Here is an 11,747-nt window from a genome sequence, read left to right as displayed (position 1 = left end):
AAAGGATTATTGGGCAGCGCGCGCTATACGGCAATGATGTAATTACGGGAAGGAGCCATTCACGGCTATTGAATACAGTACACGAGCGCGCGCGCTTCAAAAGGCACTTTATGCTTTATTTATGCCCCCTGCTAATTTAGCACGCCACAAATCCTAATCGTGTGCCATAGACGACGGCTAATGTTGTGTAAACTGTTTGTTCAGGCTCATTTCATTAGTATGGCGCGTAAGAAGAACTTTCTGCACATGATATATGTGCAAAAAGTTATGGTTAGACGTTATATTAATGAATTTCGACTAGGCTGCTCTTGTGTGCGTGCGCGTGTGTTTGTATGTGTGTATGTTTTAATATTTCACTAATTGTGCATTTTATCTTCTCCAACTGAAAAACCTACTTCGGAGGGTTGAGTACCCTGAAATATATCATCTTCTCAGCTTCTAGGGATCTACAGTTTTAAAGACGAGTCCACACGAGGGGGTGGATGGAGTGGAGTGGTGATTGTGGCTTTTTTTTTTTTTGGACTCTCCCTCCTCCTCCTCCTCCCCCGTCCTCCTCCCTCGTTTTTTAGTCCATTGTAGGGATCCTGCAATGCACTCAGAAGAACAGTGTTCCCCCCTGGCAGCTAGAGAAACGCCGCTCTCTTATCCTTTGCTCTTCTCTTATTTCCTTTCCTCTCCTCTCCTCACATCTCTTGAGTAGCCACACGGTCTGCACCGTTAATCCGCACCTGAACGCAGCACGGAACGGAATTTTCTCTCTTTTCGTTGCGGTGCGCAATAAAAAGAAATCGGAAAGCGCGTCTCAGAGCGTCTCGGTCAGAAAGGAGAGTCAACGATGATACCACCGATAGACGCTGTCCCATTGTGAGACCTGAACAGAGCAGGACGCGGATTGCGTGTGCGTGTTTTCCTTGATTTACCCCAGGAGGGAACTCGTAGTGAAGTGTGAAGCGAAATTGTGCGTTTTCTTGTAGGATTTGGCGAGAAAAATCCCAGCAGGAGAAGCAAGGACAACTGGACTTTGGGCATTATTACTAAGCGAGGAAGCGCCTTTCACGCAGGAGCTCGGCGCACGGAGAACCATGGTTTTATTTGTAATGGATTTCTAAAAAGGAACTCGCTTGTTAAAGTTCCCCAGTTCGTAGTATGAGAGGATTTCTACGGAGAAAGAACTTGATAAGGCAAAATCAAATCTCTGAAGCTATAAAAGCAGTAGAAAGGATCTAGACGAGACTGGTGTCTTAACGAACTGTTTTCAAAGGACCGGGCAAAGGGCACGGAAAAAAGGTAAGTGGAAGCTGGAAGAACTTTGAATGACCTCACGCAGCTGAATTTATTTCTGGGATTTGTTTACTGCTCTTACATTGTTGCTGGATCTGTAATTGTATGTTATTATGCTCTTTATATTGTGCGTAAACAAAACGGGTATCCGGTTACATTGCGTAAAATCTAGTATCACACGCAGCGCGTGGTCAAAAAATACTCCAGGAGAAATTGATGTGAGAGAATAAAACAAAAACAATACGAGGGTCAGGGTTTGTCCCAAACGGAGCTCGGTTGGAGATGTCACCAGTCCTGTGTTTATTTATTTATTTTTAATCATCCCTTTACTTGCTAACTCACCACTCAGAGTGTGTGCGCGCCCTATTCTAAGATAAGTTTCATTTAGACTACCAAGTGGTTTCACACTTGTAAATAGGTTTATTTATCTTAAACTGACTCTCACCCTGGTGTGAAAATCCCAGCCGGGCACGGAGAAGCGCATGGCCACAACTCTAAGGCTGCTTTGGGTCAGGGTTGCCAGATTGGAGAGACTTCTCTTTTTGGAGTGTAAAAAAATTGCACAGTATTAGAGGACAGCGTCTAATCTAGCGGTATTCTTAATGAATGAGGTTTAATTCAGAACAGACCGAATGTTTGAAACGCAGAACTGATTCATCATGATTGGAAACTATCATAACGTAGTTGCAGCTTTGTGTAATTAACAAATGGCAATTTGACTGGAATGAGCCCAAATAACGTCTAAATGTCTATAAATGTTGATGTATGAGTGTAAAATCTACAGCTATCTTACAGAACAGCTTGTTCTACCTACCTGATCTGGGCTATTAGTGGTTAGTAGTTATTGCACAAATGGCCCATTGTGCAATAACTACTGCACATTTTACAAACAACAGCCTATAACTGCCCTGCATTTGTGCTTCTAATTATTCATGTTTCTGGAAAGCGGTGCACAATGTCCAGCAGTGATCAGGTAGACAATGTGTCTAGTGTGACTGGACTGCTGGCCATTCATACACAAATGTGCTTTTAGAGGTGCAGGAGGGCTTTTCGTGTCTTAATGATAGCAGCTACACCAGTTTAAAAGTCTTGCAGTCTCACACACTTAATCTCAATCCTGTTTGTGTTTCAGTTTTCTCAACAACTGAGAGATAACCAGAGGTTGCCAATGCCTGGAGTCAGCGTTTGAGCCGATCACAAGACATACGTTTCCTCGTCAAAATGCGGAGCATCTGGAAGTTCTTCATTACCGTGTGCCTGGCAGAATTTGCTTTATCGAGGAGCATCACGACACAAGCAGTCCGCTCGAAAGGTAAATAGAAATACAGGAAGATATAGAGTATGTTAGTTTATGTACTGTTTTGTCCAGGATGTTTGTAAATCCGGGATGTTTGGAAGTATAACTTATTGTGGGTTTTGTTGACATGACCCTTTAATAAGAAATTTCTGGAAACAATTTAGGGCTTGGTTTGATTTATGGAAAGCTTTTTTTTAAGCACAGAGAAGTGTGATCTCAAAGAGCTTAAGTGCAGAGGAAGTGAAGTAGGATGAAATCATTTGGAGAGGAAAAGAATCCAGTGTAGGTTTTTTTTGAGCCGTAAACAGGGCTACTTGATCCTGCCAAAGCCCTGAGGCTCGGAAGTGTAAATCTGTCTGGCCTGGTGCCAGTGACAGGGGATTGTGGGGAGGTCTGGGGGAGCTCTTTCACAAATACAGGGCTGCCCTGGTTGTGTACCTGCTGGAAAGGTATTCTATTATCTCCAAGTGCTATTATGATGTTCTCCGAGTACTTGTGGTCTGAGGTAATCTATGCAACTTAAGGGGCAGCAGTGTTGGCTTGTGCAGAGCTTACCATAGTAGTGCTGTGCAAATATTAATTCAGGAATAACATAACATTTTGGCAGTAGTATCGGAAAGAGACTTGAGCAAGGGGTTAGTATGATTGTGATGGTCAGGGTGGTTTACTGAGGACCACATGGTTATTAGTGAGAGAATGAAGAGGGCAGGTGTAGACCCTGGCAAGAACAGAAGCAAAGTGTTTGTTAAAAGCGTCTTTTTATGAACCCTGGGTCCAGCGGAGGAGGAGTAGTGAAGGTTCATAGACCCTGTGGTGCAGCTCAACAACGCCTGCCAAAAGAAATTAAAGTCATTTGACAACTATAATACTTTAGTGGACAGAGAAGGCCCAGTTGTAAGTAAAAAAAAAAGATCTAATAAGAAAGATATAAGAAGGTAATTTTATCTTATCTTGGGATTTCTATTATATCGCTGTTGTCAAAAATCTTACCATGATCAATGTTGATTTTATATTATTATTCATTTTTTGATGATGTTTCCTCTGTGTATTAAGTATACAGCAAGGCCCTTATGTGATGTATAGACATCCATAATATCATCATTTATTCTAGCAGGTTCACCCTTTCAACCTATTTTAGCCTGTGAATGCGTGTTTGTGTTTTGTTTAGCCTGCCTTTTATTTCCTCCCTGACCATTTATACCCTCGGTTGGGGTCAGATTCAGGCCAGGCCCCGGTTTCATTCAGTGAAGTTCATTAGTGTGTTGGTGGGAGAATGCTGTGCCTCAGCACTGGAGGTGACATTGCTGGTTTAGAGATTCTTTGCACAAATGCTTATCACACTCACTGCTGGGCCACCAGGAACACTGCTGTGAAGTCAAACCTCCACTGTGAAGCATAGGCCGGTTCTCACTTTTGTCTCTTCAGAGGCAATTTACAACCCCCCCTACACCACCCCTACCACCACCACCCCCCAACAACAGATTTAGAGCAGGGTCTCTTGTTAGCAGTCTGACACTAACTGCTAGCTTAGTAAATGCAGAAGGCAGTTTAGTCTTTAATGAATCACACTGCACTTGTTGTTTAGAAACTTTAGCAACTTTAAAATAGCTTCTTGTTTTACATTCTCTCAGATCCCAGAGTACACCGGCCAACCCTCCAGCTAGGCTTTCCTGAGAACTCCACTGTCTTAGTCGGAGGTCAGGTAAAGTTGGTATGTAAAGTCCATCGGCCAGCCACAACACGTCTCCAGTGGTTCAAGAAGGACAGGGATCGCCTGGGGCCTGACGGTTCACCGCTTCTTAAGCCCATCACTGTAAGGAAGTGATTTAAAGAGCACCTCTTTTTTTTTTTCTGTGAGAGAGTGGGTGTAATTGAAGATGTGTTTCCCCTGCAGCCTCTTCATGACAACATCTCCAAAGTCAACGTTCTTCCTTTGGTAAACATCACCTTGGAAGATGCAGGAGAGTATATATGCATGGCGAAAAACTCTGCTGGATGGACTAGTAATTCAGCGTGGGTGGAAGTCTTAACAGGTGTGCCCTTTTATTCATTTTTCATAATCAGTGGAAAGATACCACTATTTAGATGATAGGGTGTGAAATAAGGCTTTGTCTATTTCTTTCTAGAAATCCTTCCGGTTAAATCTATGGACCAATTGACTGTGGCTGAAAATCCAATAGGTAAGACGGATCTTTTTCATTGTTTAAATTGTAGAAATACTTTATGGGCATTCATGACTTTTCATTATATGGGGCTTTTTGGTCTTTACATAAGACAGTGGTAACATGGAACTACCTGAATGTGTGTTATGTTTAAGTAATAATAGATCCTTGAGAGTGTTGTGACTCAAGAGCTGAGCTGTAAGTTGGATAAAGGATAAACAGGGAACGTTTTTTCATTCTTGTGTTATTTTTGTTAGAAGTGTCTGAGGAGCAGAGTGAGGAGACATCGGAACAGCTCCTGCTAGAACCGGGTGATGTGCTCAAACTCCGTTGTGACACAAACCGCCCTGGAGCTGTCCACTGGTTCAAAGGAGATATTCGAGTGCAACATAGCCCTCGTATTCAGATAAGAGCAGGAGTCATGGAGATTACAGATGCGACATACGAGGACTCAGGAGTCTATGTTTGTATGATCCGTGGTTCCAGAGAACCTCTGCGCAACTTCACCATCACAGTAGCAGGCATGTTCAGATATCTAACATAACAACATGCTGCTTTTTAAATGCCTGCTAATAATAGTAAGGTTTAATTACCTGCGTTTCCTCTTAACCTTGCAGATGCTATGGGATCTGGTGATGATGATGAGGATGATGGTCAAGAAGATTCTGTTACAGAGACAGAAAATGACCAAGTCTACATCTCAAGAGGTGAGTATTGTATTAACTGAAGCTCAAAAAAGTAAATGTCTGGTAAAATTTGGTCTCATGATTCCAATTCTTCTTCAGGCCCTTACTGGACCCACGTCCAGAGGATGGAGAAAAAGCTTTACGCTGTCCCAGCAGGAAACACAGTTAAATTCCGCTGTCCGGCTACAGGAAGCCCACTGCCCTCAATCCGCTGGCTGAAGAATGGCAGAGAATTCAGAGGAGAGCACAGGATTGGAGGAATCAAGGTAAGATCGTGACGACAGTAAGGCATTTTAACACAGTGAATATTGCTATTTGTAAATGGAATAATTTGACTGAAACAATGATGTATTTGTGTAATTTTTGTCCACAGTTGCGGCATCAGCACTGGAGCTTGGTCATGGAGAGTGTGGTGCCCTCGGACCGTGGGAACTACACTTGTGTGGTGGAGAACAAATACGGCTCCATCACTCATAGCTACCTCCTCGATGTGTTGGGTAAGACAGCTCGCTGCTTACAGTAGACAGTGGTCTGGCTCCATGCAGAGTAGCTGAAGCTGGCCTTCTCTCTGTGCCTGTCAGGGGTAATAAGAATTAAATTAGGGAGCCGCAGCGCTGACAGCTCAGCAGTGTCTCACAGTGAGACAGGCACCAATCACACCTCGGATATAGCCACAGGGCAAGTGTCCACCACATGGTTCATTTAGGGATATACTGGAAAAGGGCAAACTATTGGCACAGTAGGAAGGCTAGCATTAGCTTGTGTTTTATGTTCCTGGATGAACAGTTGGCTGGGCATCCAGACGAGGTTTCTACCTGACCTGTGACAGTTCGGCGTCAGGCAAGGGGCAAGCAGAGGGTGCTTAATGACTTCAAAGCATCCCAGTGCACAGGCTTGGCTCCATAATGGAACCAATTAGTGCATGCCTTCAGCACTTATCTCTTTCCCTGATCTGATTAATATTTGCAATTAACATGTTTAAATGTACGAACCAAATGATTGTGCAGTGGAGGTTTGGGAAATTTCTGCATGGTTGTTTTGCATCTTCTGAGCAAATTTCTAATGTTTCCATTTCAGAACGCTCTCCTCACAGACCCATTTTACAAGCTGGTCTACCAACAAATACTACAGCAGTGGTCGGTGGGGACGCCCAGTTCCACTGCAAGGTCTACAGTGACGCGCAGCCACACATTCAGTGGCTGAAGCACATTGAGATGAACGGCAGCCGGTATGGGCCTGATGGCATACCCTATGTCAAGGTTGTCAAGGTATAGCAACCTTCTGGCTAGCTACATTTGTTAACGAGTGGTACCAAATTAACATGAGACAATAATTTTACTGTTTTTGTTTTTTCTTTACAGACAGGCAGCTTGAACATGTCTGAGGTAGAGGTACTATATCTGACGAACGTTACGATGGAGGATGCTGGAGAGTATACATGTCTGGCTGGAAACTCTATTGGCTTCTCACATCAGTCTGCATGGCTCACTGTCCTATCTGGTAGGTTAACTACCATCTATGAGCAATGTCTTACATGTTCATGTGTCATCATTCTTATGGACATTAACACCACAAATTTTTATTAACAGAGGAAGATGTGGCCAAAGAGATGGACCTTATGGAGACCAAGTATACCGACATCATCATTTATGCCTCAGGCTTCCTAGCCTTGGTGATGGCCATCGTGATTGTGGTGTTGTGCCGAATGCAGACCCACCCCAGCCGAGAGCACTTTGATGCCCTCCCTGTGCAGAAACTTTCCAAATTTCCTCTCCGCAGACAGGTGAGATAGTAACTTGTGTTAAATCGTTATGACATCTCTGTAATGCATATTTATTTTGAATATATTTCAATAATTCTGTGTATCTTGGAAACACAGTACTCCGTCGAGTCCAACTCCTCTGGGAAGTCCAGTGCTTCTCTAATGAGAGTGGCGCGTCTTTCCTCCAGCTGTTCTCCGATGTTAGCTGGAGTCATGGAGTTTGAGCTTCCCTATGATCCTGACTGGGAGTTCCCAAGAGAGAAGTACGTGCCAACTGACACAATCCATTTTGATCATCCTGCCATTTAACTTTGATGATGTACTGACAATGGTGCATTGTTACCTAGTTTGACTTTAGGGAAACCTCTTGGCGAGGGTTGCTTTGGTCAGGTGGTGAGAGCAGAGGCTTATGGGATAAACAAGGATAATCCAGATCAAGTAACCACCGTGGCAGTCAAAATGCTGAAAGGTAGGTGTTCCTAAAATGGCTGATTACATATATAATATGCATAATTATATGAGCTGACTTAAACATTGCTTGATTGTGTTCCAGACGATGCAACTGACAAAGACTTGGCTGACCTTATCTCTGAAATGGAGCTTATGAAAGGCATGGACAAGCACAAGAACATCATAAACCTTCTTGGTGTTTGCACTCAGGAAGGTCAGTTTAACCAAAAAAGGACCTCATGGCTACTTGAAGACAATTTGATGACAAATTTTGATGCTAATTGCAACCTAAACAAGCAAATTTGACGAATGCTTAGTTGATTCCCATTAAACTTCTTGGATTTTACTTTTGTAGGTCCACTCTATGTGCTGGTTGAGTATGCCTCTAAAGGAAGTTTGCGCGAGTACTTACGAGCACGTCGTCCTCCCGGAATGGACTACACCTTCGACGTGACCAAGGTTCCAGAAGAGCAGCTCACGTTCAAGGACCTGCTCTCTTGTGCCTACCAAGTGGCACGAGGAATGGAGTACTTGGCTTCAAAAAGGGTGAGTTGGTTAGCCTTTTAAAACCCGCCTAGACTACCCTGTAACCCCTAACCCCTACCCCTGTGTCTTATCAACACGTCCCTTTGTCTGACACACGATGCCAGGCATTCCTCACTGGAGTGGTGGTGTGCTGTGTTTACCGCTGCGTCTGTCCTGTCTCTGTGGGCTTTGTCCTTTTTAGCACTGCCATAAATCTGTTAGCATGCAGGCACACAGATCCGTCTGTGCACAAGATCATATTACTAGGTCTTTGTGGCCTGCTAAGAATGCAGCTGTCTGAAACCCTTCCATTAAGGGCCGCAAACCAGGGGCTTTTTCGTCCCCCTTTTTTTTGGTCCCCAAATGCCGCTTCTATTTAAAATGAAAACCAAAATACACGTAATAATATGCGTTCAGTTGAGCAAACAGTCCGGTGGTGTTTTTCTATGAAGCCCACATCTATTTAAAGCCAAGCTTGTTTTTGGAGTAGGTTTTAGAGCGATCACTGAGCCATGTCCTTTCTGTTCCTCAACAGTGCATTCACCGAGATCTAGCAGCAAGGAACGTTCTGGTCACAGAGGATAACGTCATGAAGATCGCAGATTTTGGTTTGGCCAGAGGAGTGCATCAGATTGATTACTACAAGAAAACCACGAATGTAAGCAGCTAAAGTTCACGTTGGTGTTTTCCAGAAATTCTGACGTTTTGCTGATGTAAAGATCTGACATGTGCGCTGCAATCTAAAGACAGATGTTTGGTGTGTCGCTGCTGATTGGCAGGCAGATTAATGAAACATAATTGGGTAGTTGGGGGAGGATTCGGGAAGGGTGGACAGCCATGTTTTTGGTGGCTCAAAAGGAAAACTCACTGTCTTGTATCTGCTTTTAGGGACGTCTGCCAGTGAAATGGATGGCACCAGAGGCCTTGTTTGACAGAGTTTACACGCACCAGAGCGATGTGTAAGTCTAATCTTTGCAGCTATGCTAACCAGTTTGGCTGAGTAGCAATTCCCAGTGTTGGGAATACCAGTTCTTTAACTGACTTGGATTGTTGTAGAAGCTTCTGGAAAGCACCCTAGTTTAATTCTGATTTGTCTTATGTAAATGTGTTCCACCAGAACAGAGTAAAGCTTTAGCTTTTACCTTTTAAATCTTATACTGACTTATTTTCTGCCTCTACAGTTGGTCTTTTGGAGTCCTGATGTGGGAGATTTTCACATTGGGAGGCTCGCCGTACCCTGGAATCCCAGTAGAGGAGCTTTTCAAGCTGTTGAAAGAAGGTCATCGCATGGACAAACCCTCCAACTGCACACATGAACTGTAAGTGCCACTATCATGCTTGTCTAGAGAGGCTACTTTTTGACAAGCATATAATGTGAAAATTGAGTGGTTAATTATTCCGATGTTGACTTTTTCCAGATACATGAAGATGAGAGAATGCTGGCATGCAGTTCCTACACAGAGGCCAACCTTCAAACAGTTGGTGGAAGAGCTGGACAGAGTGTTGCTGTCTATTTCAGACGAGGTAAATCCCTTGATGATTTTTTTGACGTGTGCCATTTCCTAAAAACGTACTGTTAAGTCAACGGTCTAAACGATTCTTATATTCTTTTGCAGTACCTCGACCTGTCGACCCCTTTTGAACAGTACTCCCCATCTTGTGAGGACACTTCCAGCTCTTGCTCTTCAGACAATGATTCAGTGTTTACCCACGATGCCTTGTCCACCGATCCATGCCTGCTTGGTTATCACGACGTGCGTTCTCGACTAGACATGAAGACGACACTACGATAAACCGCTCGTCTAGGACTCCAGTTTGTGGATATCAAAGTTTGCATATAAGACACTCGGCCGGTACGAAGCAGTCACATGAGGAGCAGACTTTGGCCTTCGATTGCTCTGCGCAAAGAACATTATCAAAATGCTTGGCACTACAAAACCTGGTGACAAAAATGGCTGCCTCAAATAATCAGGTTTCTAATACAGTAACTGGACTGCCTGGTAAAGAAGCTATTCAGTCTCGGTTTCCTTTGTAATGAATGAATGCTGCTTATTATGTATAAAGTCCCAAGTATCTGAGCAGCATAGAAGCTGGAGTGTGCTGAAACAACCAGATTTTTGTTTTGTTTAAAAAAAGAGAACATTTATTTTGATATAAAAGTTGATAGCATTGTTAAATATAAAATTCTCTCTATATAAAGATTATTCTACATTTTTGTTCTATTTAAAGAGTTGTCTTAAATCTCAGGATCTCGCATAGGTGAAATTGCTGCTGTGGCAGCAACGTGCCTGAATTTTGATTTCCTGTGAATATCTTAAAATATTTTATATACATATCATTGAATAAGACAATTACCTTTTATAAATTATTCTAAAGCATATGAAGTCAAGGTGCTGGGTGAAGAATTTTGACATAATTCCAGTACAGCTCATTAAAGCAGATCGGTATGGTGCAGTCGAGTTTGTACGTAGAGCATTTGTGAGCACAGCTTGAAAAGCTCGCTGCCATAACAAAAGCCAAGCCTCGTTCCGGTGTCACTATACTGTACAGAGAGAAAAGGACTGGATTGAATGTGAAAACCACCCTTGAGGTTGATTGATTTAAAATGGGAGAATCTTCCATTGTTTGGCTGTAACCTTTTACCTAGCACAGTTTGTTTGCAGGGTCCAAGCGCAGGCCAAGTTGGACAATAGGCCCATGCAGCTGTAATGGGTGTGACCATAGGACAGGGTGATTGGGGGGATGTCTGAGCCTGCGTGCAAATGAGGTGGCCCCTTATTATGGTAATGGATCCAGCTGCCCATCTTTCTCCTCCACTATCTTTTTAATATACAAATGCTAATGGTGCCCTTTCTGAGCAAACTCTGCAGTGTTCTTCAGGGAATGCAAGGCCTCACCCGCACGCAGATAAGGCAGCTTTCTCAAGTTAATTTACTCATTGCTTTTAATGCCCAGTCAGCGATGCTCCTCCGAATCCCTTGGGGAACATTCGGCCTTCTGCGTGCGCATTAGAATGAGTCGACCAGCCAGTCCTCCTTCTCTTCTTTTAAATGCAGGGGTGAAAAATGTCATTATCTTATATGAGTTACGATCGGGGATCAAATTCACCACCTTAATAGGGTGGCTTGATCTAAAAAAGCTCACCTAGTCCCTTCATGTGGCCTTAATAAGAATAAAACAGAATTCTGTAGGGTGAAGAAAGCAGGAAGTAAATAATGAACTGCATGACATTCCATTTATGTACTCCATATAAAATTTATAGCAATCAACAATGTTCTTATGCATTTTTTTTCCTTGAGAGAATTATTTTAGAAATATCTAATTTATTTGTTTATTGTGTTGTTTTATATTAAATAAAGGATAATTTAAACTACTTGCACTTGCTTGCATAATGTTTTTTTTTTAACATGCTACAAAGCTAGCCTTAGGTGTTTTTTTTTTTTGGACTATTATTAAGCATTTCTAACAATAGTACACGTACACATGATGCATGTACAAATAAATCTTACCTTGGGTCTTATCACTAAAACACACACTTATCAACACCACTTAACCTAGAGTGTTTTCATATCTGTTATGTACAT

At 42.9% G+C, this 11,747-nt stretch overlaps 1 protein-coding gene across 2 annotated transcripts; it reads left to right on the top strand.

Moving 5' to 3' along the window:
* Positions 1-573: 573 nt before the first annotated feature.
* On the top strand, positions 574-11,542 carry fgfr4 (fibroblast growth factor receptor 4). Of its 2 annotated transcripts, none has more exons than XM_058415797.1 (21): positions 574-1,287; positions 2,414-2,593; positions 4,210-4,391; positions 4,473-4,611; positions 4,705-4,758; positions 5,001-5,261; positions 5,358-5,447; positions 5,526-5,692; positions 5,800-5,923; positions 6,504-6,694; positions 6,788-6,926; positions 7,016-7,209; positions 7,306-7,451; positions 7,536-7,657; positions 7,742-7,852; positions 7,994-8,184; positions 8,699-8,821; positions 9,052-9,122; positions 9,345-9,482; positions 9,582-9,687; positions 9,780-11,542. In XM_058415797.1, the coding sequence occupies exons 2-21, from the start codon at positions 2,503-2,505 to the stop codon at positions 9,954-9,956; spliced, it is 2,817 nt and encodes a 938-aa protein (XP_058271780.1). In that variant the 5' UTR covers positions 574-1,287; positions 2,414-2,502; the 3' UTR covers positions 9,957-11,542. The 2 variants fall into 2 exon arrangements, with proteins under 2 accessions (XP_058271780.1, XP_058271779.1); XM_058415796.1 differs by having other exon boundaries at positions 575-1,287; positions 4,998-5,261.
* Positions 11,543-11,747: the final 205 nt, after the last annotated feature.

This window comes from Hemibagrus wyckioides, linkage group LG18 (genome assembly GCF_019097595.1).
Source record: "Hemibagrus wyckioides isolate EC202008001 linkage group LG18, SWU_Hwy_1.0, whole genome shotgun sequence".
In the NCBI taxonomy this organism is placed as follows: domain Eukaryota; kingdom Metazoa; phylum Chordata; class Actinopteri; order Siluriformes; family Bagridae; genus Hemibagrus; species Hemibagrus wyckioides.
The sequence above is the reverse complement of the archived record's forward strand: the minus strand, read 5'-3'. Positions and strand labels throughout refer to the sequence as shown.

Bases quoted from the DNA above. Each gene is read 5' to 3' on its own strand.
- fgfr4 (XM_058415796.1), top strand. From the start codon at position 2,503: ATGCGGAGCATCTGGAAGTTCTTCATTACCGTGTGCCTGGCAGAATTT. The intron at 2,594-4,209 runs GTAAATAGAAAT...ACATTCTCTCAG, and splicing joins ACAAGCAGTCCGCTCGAAAG to ATCCCAGAGTACACCGGCCA. The intron at 9,483-9,581 runs GTAAGTGCCACT...GACTTTTTCCAG, and splicing joins TCCAACTGCACACATGAACT to ATACATGAAGATGAGAGAAT.